Source organism: Plectropomus leopardus, chromosome 1, assembly GCF_026936395.1.
Source record: "Plectropomus leopardus strain MGB_pleo_1.0 chromosome 1, ASM2693639v1, whole genome shotgun sequence".
Classification (NCBI taxonomy): Eukaryota; Metazoa; Chordata; class Actinopteri; order Perciformes; family Serranidae; genus Plectropomus; species Plectropomus leopardus.
Window position 1 is genome coordinate 34,627,922 of NC_142176.1, and position 12,081 is coordinate 34,640,002.

The 12,081-nt window shown below is 40.4% G+C and overlaps 1 protein-coding gene across 1 annotated transcript in view; it reads right to left on the minus strand.

Annotated features, from left to right (window-relative positions):
• lrrc49 (leucine rich repeat containing 49) overlaps nucleotides 1-12,081 on the minus strand; it is a 39,906-nt gene that overhangs the window by 11,426 nt on the left and 16,399 nt on the right. The window contains exons 10-13 of the mRNA XM_042488684.2: nucleotides 10,083-10,230; nucleotides 7,175-7,258; nucleotides 5,612-5,781; nucleotides 3,724-3,819 (exon numbers count right to left, since the gene is read on the minus strand). Of these exons, the coding sequence (XP_042344618.2) occupies nucleotides 3,724-3,819; nucleotides 5,612-5,781; nucleotides 7,175-7,258; nucleotides 10,083-10,230 (498 nt within the window). The remainder of the gene's footprint in view (nucleotides 1-3,723; nucleotides 3,820-5,611; nucleotides 5,782-7,174; nucleotides 7,259-10,082; nucleotides 10,231-12,081) is intronic.

The following is a 12,081-nucleotide window of genomic DNA, read 5'->3' on the forward strand; positions in this document are numbered from 1 at the left end:
TGTTCCACCTTAATAACAACTGAAAGGCTGCCAGGTGGCCCTGAATCCCCTGGTGACATGAACCCAGCAACTAACGCTGAGAGAAGAAGCGAACAAGGCAGGGAAGGTTGACTGTCTGAGAGTCTGTCACAATTACATGGATCCTGCTCTAGCCCATTAGACTCTGAATCTAATTCAATTAGGGCTATCTCACTTAATCCTACAAGAGTTTTTAAAAGGACATCTGTCATCTCTCAACAACTTAATCCTCCCTAAGAAATGGCTTGTAACATACACATGTCTCCAATTGCCTGCTCTGAGTGTAATGTTTCCTACCCGTCACTACCACACAGTATTTCTATGTCCTTATGCAGTCATCTGAAAAATGTATATCATCATTTCACAGTAACAAAGTGAAAAAAGTTGTTCAAGTGGCAGTTACTGGTGCAGTGCAGATGTTGGGCTTATTGGACTTATCGCTGAGTCCTGCAGACTGTTACTGTACAGTGTGTGGTGATTTTGGATTTAAGGTTTCATTTAAGGAGCCTGCCAAACTTCATTTTCACCATTGTGAAAATAATTCATGTATGTATGTGCCTGTAAAACCACCTGTGTCTCGCAACTATGAATTAAATAAATGTATGAACAGTACAAAGGCATTCCCATCTCCCCAAATGGTGGCCAACATCACTATTAAATTACTAAGTGATAACTCTTCCACTGCAATGCAGGTCAAATAAATCTAAAATGGTTAATACTTGCATTACAGTCACATCTTGGCAGTGACATAAGTCATTGTCCCATAACTTATTAGAGGAACCCATTGACACTATCATGCTACATGCGCTGTCATCATTCTAATTTGTCACCATTATGGAGCTGATGCAAACCAGAGATGACATCATATCATCATCTTTTTCTCCATTTGTCACCATGATTAACTACATTCTGAGGCAGTGTAGATGTCTTCTTTATATTGAACAGTTTTCAATTATTTGTGATACAATTGATTTGGTTGCAAATTTGGAAAGCATAGTTTTCAGAACACCAATGATGCAAACATTGCACATGAAGCAATTGTGAAGACTAGAAATATTTAAAAATTCTTGACTGAATACATGAATAATGAGATTACACTGCATAAATCTAATCATACAAAAATAAGTCACTTTGTATCAAATGCAATTAGCTGTTTATATCAGCATTCTCACAAATTTCTTTTCAAAACTTGTTGGGACTTTTTTTTTTTTTTAAATTAAATTAAGGTCGTGTTTTTACTCAAAATGCAATGATTCTAGTTCTCAAAAGCCACCTTGGAGTTAAAGAAATAGAGGGCAGTCCCCAGTCTGATACTCAGGAAGAAACACACATGCACCAGAGGTTGCTCTGCTCCCCAGGCTGTCACTGAGCAGATCCAGATGTGTGGATGTGCCATGTCCAACCCCTGACCTAAATGGGAAACCAAGAATCTGTTAAGATTATGGAGTCTCAGGATTATAGATGAGCTGCAACAAACCGTACACTGTCTGTTTGCAAAAGAGTAAACCTTCCCATGCTGTTGGAATTTCTGGGAATTCACACCCCTACGGACCTGATCCATGACGTCATGCACAAGTGGCACAAGAGTGTTGATTCACAGGCCTCAAAAAATAGGGACAAGTTCTTCCATCATCTGCCCCCTTCATGTTTGACAGTGGGGAGGATGATGTAATTTTCACCAGCATCTAGTACTTCAACAGCTATCTGAGGTGACTGGAGCTACACTGTGTAGGCATTATAACCCTTCAGTAAACCCACACACTGGTGAAATAAACCTCTAAATTTCCAACCTACTGCACCTATTCCCAGGTATTTTATGATTAGTGAGTGATACAATTCCCATGTTAAAAGAAAGTGGTAGTCTGGATCACATGAGTCCTGTTCGTCACCAGGAACTTTTAAGCCACATAACTGTAAGTTATAAGTTATAATCGACCCTGTAAATGAAAGCCATTGCCATTGAGGGATTGTGCTTCGGGGCCATTTTGGTATCCTGGTGCAGGAAGGAAAAGCCGTCTTTGAAACATGTAATAATAGTCCCTGACACAGCCCCCACTTTCATCTCAGCCCTGCCTCTCATAACTCATTCAGACCTGGATCACTCTCTGCAGGAGAGTATATCAGAGCTCTACGCTCAACGTAGCACAGACTGGTGATTTATAGCGCTTACAGCATCATGTTATAAACAGTGGAGGAAGAAAACTGCCTTCAAACATCTTAGACATGCATGTACTGATTTTACCAGAGGGCTCAGGGGCAGCCAAGACCCTCACCCATGGAATAAGTGAAGGAGTCACTTTGCTGTTCAAGAATATTTCAAGATGGGTCTGATGCACCAGCTGTTGCAGGGATCAAATCTGTAACCAGGATGATCTCTCTGTATGTTTAGACTATTCTGACAACCCATGAGAAAAGAAAAACGGATGGTGCAGCTGCTAGAAACACACGTAGAAAATATCAATGACAAGGAGGTCAGGTAGGCAGGAACAGACGACTAAAAGTCTGGATGAATGTTTTTTCAAGCAGATACAATGTGGTTGCACTTCTAATACTGTACTGTATTAGAAATATATATGAACTGAAGATAACAACATTCAATAAAATGACTTTCAGGGTCTTCTACCAGGTGCAGCAAGAAGCTCTGATCTGAAAAAAATCTTAACTAGTAAAGTAGTGGAGTAAAAAGTACAATACTTCCGTCTGAAGTGTAGTGGGGTTGAAGTGGAAAGTGGCATGACATTAAAAACAAAATAGGGCAAACATAAGAAAAAAAATTGTATGTTTGTACTCTCGTATGTAGTTTCTTGCATGAAGCCCATTGCATGAAGTGAAAATCACACCCCTTCTTCAACACCTTCACTGGCTCCCAATACAGCAGAGAATTCAATTCAAGATCCTCCTCATCACCTACATATCCCTCAGTAACCTTGCCCCCTGACACCTTACAGACCTTCTCTGACGCCACTCCCCTACTCTCCACCTCAGATCATCAGATCCCAACATTCTGACCCCCCATCACCATAACCAAGCATCGCACCTTGGGGGACAAAGCCTTTGCCATTGCTGTCCAAACCCTCTGGAACTCCCTCCCTCCAAACATCAGGAACTCACTCACTGCATTCATTTAAAACCAACTCAAAACCCACCTTTTCAAATTAGCCTACAACACTTGACTCCCATTGCCTTCTCATATCTGAACTGTTATATCCTCTATGTTTTGTATTTGTATTCTGTTCTTTGTATTTGTATTTGTTCTTCTGTTTCATTTAAGCATCTTTCAGTATTACATATTTTGTATTTGTAATTATTTTATTTTTTGCATTTCATGTAAAGCATCTTTGAGTATTTAGAAACGCGTCCTATCCATTATTTTTATTATGATTATCATTATTATTATAACCTTGACAAATAAAACCAGAACTTTCTGCAGGACTAAGATACCACATGGGAAGATGTGTGCACAGCAATCTAAATGAACTGAGCCTTTGCTCCATTTTGCAATACATCTGTTGATCTCTAAAAATTAGCCAACACAACTCATAAAAATGCAATCACTTTGTTTCTAATTACTGGCCAATACAGACAACTTTGCTAATCTAGTGACAAAGACCATTTAAGAGCCCAGGCGAGGGCTTATTTTGGACTTTTTGTAGATGTACAGTATATGGCAAGGTGGGTGTACAAACACATGCGTTTTTGTCTTACTTTGGATCTCGTGGGCTGTTTGGACGACTGTTGGTGCGAAGTCTGCTCTCTGTTCCCCCTGATGGTCGCTCAGGTCCTGAACCTGGGCTTACCCGCCTGATGAAACAAACATAACAAACAAACAATTCTTTTTAGAATCTTGAAGGAAAAGCAGAACAGCAGACGCTCAGATTAGAGAGTTCAGCGAAAATTGACTGACTTCCAGCATTAAGGAAAAATGCATAAACTGTACTAGTCTCTCCCTTACGCATGCTTCTCTCTCTACCAAAATCTTTCATTGAAAGACACATCTCCTTCACTTAATCTTAGCCGCCAATCAAACTAAAGGGCTACACCATCTTGATGTCTATTTATGCCATTTTAAATGTTACCCCCCCCCAACACCTTGATGATCTCCCATTCAGGCAGCACAGACACAATTGTCCAGGTCTTAGCAAACATGACACTGGTTTAAAATGATCAGGGTACCCTCAATGAGTATGCCAACAGCTCTGAAGTGTTACAGTTTTATCTGAAAGCTGCTCCTCTTCAACAGGCATTCCATGTCCAACATCACTACCAAGATCTTGGATCAGATTTCCCCTCCAACCGTCAGGAGTGGAGACTAAAGAGTCCTGTATATGCAATCAAACCTGCCTGAAACTGAACCCAGCGTGCATAAATTCCTTATGTTTTCTGGTTCCCATATGAGCTACATTATGTCCAGTTTAACCAAGTCTAAATAATTCAACCGTCACAGTGTAAGCCATGTTGACTTAACGTATACATGTAGTATGGGCGGTATATGTATATATAGATTGTAAAATATCCAATAATATGACAAAAATATTCTGATTCTCTCACAATTTGCTTTGGAACAAACACAAGCCACTGTAAATTGTAAGTCTTTTTGTTCTAGAAATGTGACTTAATGACATACTATGATATATTATGTATTGTGCTAGGGAAGTTAGCATCGGCACAGTCACTACCGGGAGCTCGCATAAACGGAGCCTGGGTCTGTTGAAGGTGGCAGGGCTGTTTAGGCTGCATATGAGCAGTGGGAGCTGGCACTAGGGGAGCGGCTTTGGGACACCAGAGTTCACTGCCTAGCCTCCTGGAGGTGTTGTGGGACCAACTAGGTGAAACACTGATGAAAGGAGGCTCCCACCTGATAACCCCAAAGATGTGTTAGTCTTCACTGCTCTCTGACCTATATATTTAAGCCATAATAGCTGATTGGTGACCATAGTTTCTATAGTGAGTGCTTATTCTTTTCTGGAGCACAAGTTTCTTGTGTTCAGTTGAAATTCCCGTCCGTGTGATGGGGAGGAGGGGGAGGAGGCAGAGCTTTCAGCCCAATCCAGCGGTTGTGGTTTTTAGTCCGTTCAGACCTGCCACCCTGGCTCTGCCTCCTCTTTCTTTCTTTTCTATTACTGCTCTCTGGCCTTTATATTTAAGTCATAATTGGTGATCAGTGACCCTAGGATCTTCATTGAGTGCCTATCCTTTTCTGAAGCACAAGTTTCTTGTGTTTTAGTTGAATTCTAAAGAAATTTTATATATATTTTTTTAAAAAAAGCATAAACTCATACCAAAGTGATCCTTCTTAATCATCATGTATGACCTACTAGAAGTATGTAGCAGTGTATTTTTCTGCAGAGATGCTGCCTTCTGCCTGTGTTTTCATATTTCTCCTTGTAATGCTGTGCTCGGGTCATTCCTGGGCAAAGCATGAAGGAGAGGTCGAGACTTCATAAAAAGGCAGTGTAAAGATGTGAGAAAAAAAAACAAATATAGTGGATCTTGGGTGGGCTATCGCTTTCACTTTCACTGGTGTAACTGTTTAGAAACAGTAACAAACATAGAACATCTTTAAGTGACAATCTTCTGATGCTGCAGCATGTACCTGGGTTCATCTGGAGAGGGTTCCTGTGCGAGGCCATTGGTCTGGCTGTGGGCAGGGCTGTTCTCTGGACTAACTTCTTCTTTAGCACCATTTGTTGGTGGCAGCTCCAGGCAGGCCCTGACACCCTCCCACTGCTGAGCTGCATTACGGATCGCCAGACGCCGCTTCTCCTTGATGAATGCAACACACCCATACATACACACACACACACACACACACAAACACACAGAGGACAGAGAGGGTTTCAAGTGACAGTTCCCTTGAGCAGAACACAGAGGGTATATACTAAGATAATGCAACCACTCTGTCTATCTTGACTGTAAACGTATACCTCTTTTCTTGCTTGTCTCTGAGGTATGTTGTTGCAAAGAGTAAAAAAGGAAAACTACTCACTGGCCTTACTGGCACTTACCAAACCTCACTAAAGTTAGATCTGAAATTGCACATACATGTGTTGCTTTTATTTTTGACTTATTTGCTCTGGTTACCACAGCATTTTGATTTAACAGCAATTACAGCAGTAAAAGTGACATCCCACCCTGCTCCTTTTTCCATCTTTGAATTGTTCTTTCCTGGCCAAGCTGTAGTTTCAATATGCTCACTTATGGAATGTGCCACTCCCAAATGTAGTGGTGAGTCAGTATCAATCATAGTGAATCCTTCACCCTTACAAACTCTTGGCTGCAGCATTAAATATAACATTTCCTCAACACCAGGGATTAGCAGGAGTTAGGTTACTGGGAGACGATGTGTTCCACACAGACAGAAATCTCTCTGCAGAAGACACCACTGCAGAACAAACACAGTGGGAGGAGCACCATTAATATGCACTTTTACACACACATAATGACACACTTAATGTTAACAGATGCCTGTTGAAGACAGGCAGTCTTAGACCATTTAATGAAAAAAAGTATAATTCACAGATATAGTGCCCCTTTGGAAACTGTACCCCTCCGTATACATTAACAATATTTCCAAAGGGTACTTTTTCAGCAGAGTACTTATATGGACACGTTTAAAAAGTTGAAAGTCCATGTCAGCATCCAAAAAGTGGGAAAAGAAGAAAACAAGTGGAAAAAATCTGACAACAAATCCTGAACATGACCACAATATTTTAGAGATTTCTATTCAAGTATGATTTGATGGGTAGAAAGCACCATTAAGAGGCTAAAGAGATCAGTATTGTCCAAATCCACACTTAACACTTTAACCTGAGTCACATTCTTGTAATAGCCTGAAGCTGGCTTATATTGTGAAATATACTGTATTCAAACTACAGTATTGAGATCACATCTAATCAGCAATACAGTGTGTGTTAGTTTGAGAATACTACAGTGTGTAGCTCTATAAAATACTTTGTATTACATAACCATTTATCTTTTTCCTACTAAGAATGACTAACCATACAACACCCAATGTATCAAAAAGGGCACCAGTGGCTTCACAGACACGTGTTAATCGTCTTTCTGAGATGTAGGCCACCATATGTATTTGCTACATGTTCACACTCTAAATCAAGGCAGATGATGACAACAGGAGAAAATCACATCAGAGTGGTACCTTATGAATGGTCTGCTTGTGACTCTCCTTCTTCTTCTCCTCCTCTTTCCGAGCCTGTACACCAGCCATGCGCCGATCCTCGTCCTGAAAAAGATAGCTTGTGCAATCAGAGTGTCGCTCCATTCATGAGTTCTGAATTATTCAGAAGCGAGGGGAACCACAAAAGACGCCGCCAGGAAGGCTGCTCTCTACAGCAGAACTGGACCACTGTGGAGGATGGGAGGGATTCTCACACCAGCCGGCTGCATCACGGGATTATCTGTCTGATTTTCAGTCTCGGATCAAACTGAGCCCAGCTGTTGGGGAAAGCCAAAACTCCCAGAATGCATTGCTGCCAACACAATCTGAGTGTGCCAGCTGAGAGCCGGGGGGTATTCAGCAGTCTGTGACGAGAGCAGAGACGACGCTCCAGTCTGATCAATAGTGGCAAAATGCTCGTCTTACTAGAGTCAAGGCACTGATGTCAGCTAGTGGAGACAGATTAAGATGCTCAGCCTGTATGGGACTACTTTGAACTAATTTTGTGGGAAGAACAGTGCCTATGGGGAAAAAAAATTACCAAAGTCCTGCAAATGCTATTCTGTAAAACTGATCAATATCTTATTGACTGCAAAGGGTGATATTTTTCAGCAATAACAATATCTTTGTTGGGGCTGGCTCCACATACTCCATTAGGTTGATTATTTGGCTGTTCAGGCTTCAGTGAGTCAACTGCAATATCTCAAGTTTAAAACTAAATTCAAAGTGATATTATTTCCTGAATACTATAGGTGGTCCTACAATCTGAAATGCATTTGCAGGTATAATGACGGCAAGCCAAACGACATTGCATTTAGTCAAGGACAGACTCGGTGTACTGTATGTGTGTTCCCTGATCTTCCTTTATACAGCTTTTGAAATAATCCAAACAGTTCTGGCCCATATTTGTCCCCAGGATACAGAGGAACAGTATTTATTAATTTAGCCCAAAGGTGAAAAATAGTTCTGTATCTCCTCATTTGTCGTAATAACTCTTATTTCATTCATAAATAATAGCCAATCTGCCAGCAGTCAGGCATAGATTTTATCTCAGATAATCTGATCTGACTTCAACTGCTGACAGCATAGTGCACTGGGGGCAAGTTTTTCCAAATCGGTTAGAGGGAAAAATCTAGATCTTCAGTGGCTACGACAAAGTTTGCCCGCAGCGATATGATGACACAGTTTGAAAAGATAGAAACTCCAGTCCTACGCTCACGATGTTGATGTCAAATCAAAATTTTGCGTCTCCCAAAAATAAAATGTCTAGAAGTGAAGCACCATCCCTGTTTCCAGGATTGACAGTCGTTTTTTAAAGGGGTTTAATCGGCCCTGGAGATCATGAAACTTGCTAAACCTGTTAAGGGCCACATGAACGTTAAAATTCAAGTAAAAACATGAAAATTGTTGAAATAGGAGTTATGAGGTTTTTTATATGTATCAGCAATATGTTCTGAGGGCAAGGTGTGTGGTACGTACAGATTCCTTTTTATAGTACAAGCTCAGACCTGGGTCCTCCTTGCATGACAGCCTCTAAAAGCATGCTGATATTTCACTGTAGCACTTTGCTGGCATGCTATATAAATACAATTACTTCATGTGTATGCTTGAGAACAATCACTGTTTGGTTAAACTGGATGTACATTATGTGTACAGTAAATGCTTAGCTTATGGTCATAGTTCAGCCACTGATGCATTTTTTCCTGTAATACGCAAGTATCAACATGATAAATGCTGTGCAAATGTCAGAAAACAAAGACTTAAAGGTACAGCATCGTCAAGATGTACAGGAGCTTGGAGATGCCCCACAGACAGTGAACAGGAAACTGCCTATGAGGGTTCATCGTAAGTTTGTTTTGAACTATAAAATCATAATAAAGTTTATGTCAAGACAGGTCACGCTCAGGAATGCACATGTACAGTTCAGTCAGGAACACGTGCTCAGACAGTGATGTAAAGGTTTGGGCCATTAGCTAAACATGACTGGTGAAATTTGATGTGCAACCTAGGCTTTCGTAAACAAACACAATACAGCACAACCAAGAGTTTACAGTCAAAAACGTGTTTTGTGAGGACATAGTGAGCATGGACTTTGACAACCAGAATCTCATCAGTTCACCCTGGAGTCCAAGTGAACAACAGGGCCAAATCTTAAGAAATTCCCTCAAGGTGTTCTTGGAATACTGTGTTCACAAAAATGAGAAAGAGGAAGTCACAGTGACTGTGACCTTTGACCTATGATGACTAAGATCTGATCATTGTTGAGTCCAAGTGGATGTTTGTGCCAAATTTGAAGAAATTCACTAAATGTGTTCTGGAGATATTGCTTTTCATGAGAAAGTGACAGACGAGGTCACAGTGACCTTGACCTTTGACCTATGACCGCCAAAATGTAATCCCTTCATTGTTGAGTCCAAGTGGACATTGTACAAGAGTTGAAGAAATTCCCTATATTTCCCAATTCCCTATACCTTGAGATATAACATTCACAAGAATGGGATGAACGGACAACCCAAAAACATAATGCCTCCAGCCAGGGCTATAGGAGACATTGATTATTATATCATATATGGGCATATATGTTAGTATTTCATAATCTTTTATGTTTGTAATTATTCAAGTGTTTTGCTGTTTTACATTTGTGTACATGTAAATTTTGCTGCTATTTATTGCTGTTAATGTGCCGGTTAAAATTTTAAGGACTATTTATGTGCTATTCACTTGAATTTGTGCAGAACTTTGGTCCATTCTGGTTGGTTTTTTAATGCGCTATATAAATAAACTTGATTCGATTTGATAAAAACAGACACAGCTATAAGTAGCAGCGTTTGGCCAGTGGACAGTTTTTCTCTGCTAAACATACAATCACAGTTTAACAGTTCAGCCTTACTGTGATGCGCTTCATGTCCAGCTGTCTCAGATGAAGCACACAGCGCAGGACGGCCTGCTTGTACCATGTCTCCAGGGCTACAGGATTCCCATCCAGGGTGAGCTCAGAAAGGGAGCGTGACTCTCCAAGGCAGGCTAGCCGATCAAAACTAGACACAAACAAACAAAAACACACAAATGTTTAAAACACAAAAACAAGATACTGTACACTGAATACTTTATTATGATACAGAGGCAAAATGACCTAAGTTATGGGAAATCTTAGTCATCCGTCTTTCAAGTCAAAAAAAATCCCCCATCTATGTTTTGACTCTTGAACCTTTCATCCAGACTTGTATTGACAGAATGAAGCCAGGCTAAAACAAGACATGAAAAACTAGTAATTTAGCAGGCACACTCACAGCCTGACATGACTCAGGGGGCAACAGAGGGAGAAATATCCGCTCCACTGTTGATATCGCCCTGTGGCAAACAACCACAGTCATGCTAAGTAAGGCAGTGCAGATTCTATCGCTGCTAATTTGTGATAATAACCTTGATGAATCATTTGCCTGGAACTACTTAGGAACCTGCTACACTGCTCTGAGTCTGATCTTAGCTGGAGGTCTCTTTGGATGCAAAAGAAAGTCAGACAAGAAACCTCTGATCAACAATTAACCCTTCAAAATCTGAGTAAATTCACTTGATTTCTTTCAAAAATATGGAAGGAGGGCGACAGGTAACTTAACAAGTGATGGCCCAAAAATTAGCAACAAATTAGCAAAAAGTCACAAGAAAATTACCTGAAAATGAGCACGAAAATGAAATGGCATTTCTTGCCAAGTAGTTCATTATTTTTTTCCCTCTGTTTTTAAAAGAAGTTAGTTTCAGCCTAATACATGCAGAAACCAATAAACTATGGCATTTTTAATTGTTTTAATGGCCATACATGTGCAATATTCTGTGACATTACATAAAATAACTTAAATAACAGTTACAGTAGTCATAATGAGGAGGGCGTTTTTGACAGTGATATGAGGCCCTTTGAGAGCCCTCATGCATTTTGTATAATGTGTGCTTTCATTATCACAGTGACCAGTGCCCTCTTGGGTATTATTACTATGATAAACCTGCTCAATAACAGTTGCAGTAATGAACAGTCCACATACACCTGTACCTGGATGCTATCAAAGGTCCAATAAGAAGTGAATTTCTAAAATCTGTGTTTACTGCATTTGCAGAGTGGGGTGTGGTTAAAAGATGTCCGTCCAGCACTACAATCCCTGCACCCATTTCTTTACGTCCTTTATCATTAATTATGCTTTACTTTGGATTCACGAGGTGTCTAGTTTAAATAAGGCAGATAAAGTCAAAAAATTTACAATTAGGATTAATGAAATAGTTTGTTTTGCTCCAACATCCTCTACTGGGCAAACTGACTGCACCAAGCAGACAAGTGTGTCCTGTGCTTCTACCTAGCAACAGAGCAAAACTGCTCTCCTATCAGCACTGAACAGTTTCAAAACACCAGGTTTCTACAGTGCCATTGTGAGCATTAATTCAAACGTGTAGTTTGACTGAAAATGCCATTACCGATTCATCATAGTAGTGATAATAAGAATGTGAAGGACAAAAATGTGTTAAAATGGTACATATTATCAAAATTAGTTGAATAATCATGCTGTATTTAGAATACAGTGTCACGCTATGGAGGACTCCAAGTTTAAGAACACAAATTGATTATTTGTTTTCAATTTTTTTGTCATGATTCTCTCTGCAACACTGTGCTGGATACAGAATCATACAGACACTAGATCAGCAGGGCTGGCTTGAGATGTCAGGTCAGATCTATCACAGCACAAGGTGACTGTGGTCAAGCAGGCTAATGAACACTGTCCCACCCTGAATCCCACATGCAGGCCCATCCTTACAGCAGCCTTATTCAGTGGGAGGACTCTGCTGCTTTAACAAGTTAACTCTGTGACGGCTTTACTGCTGAGCCCAGCAGAGAGGGAGACGCA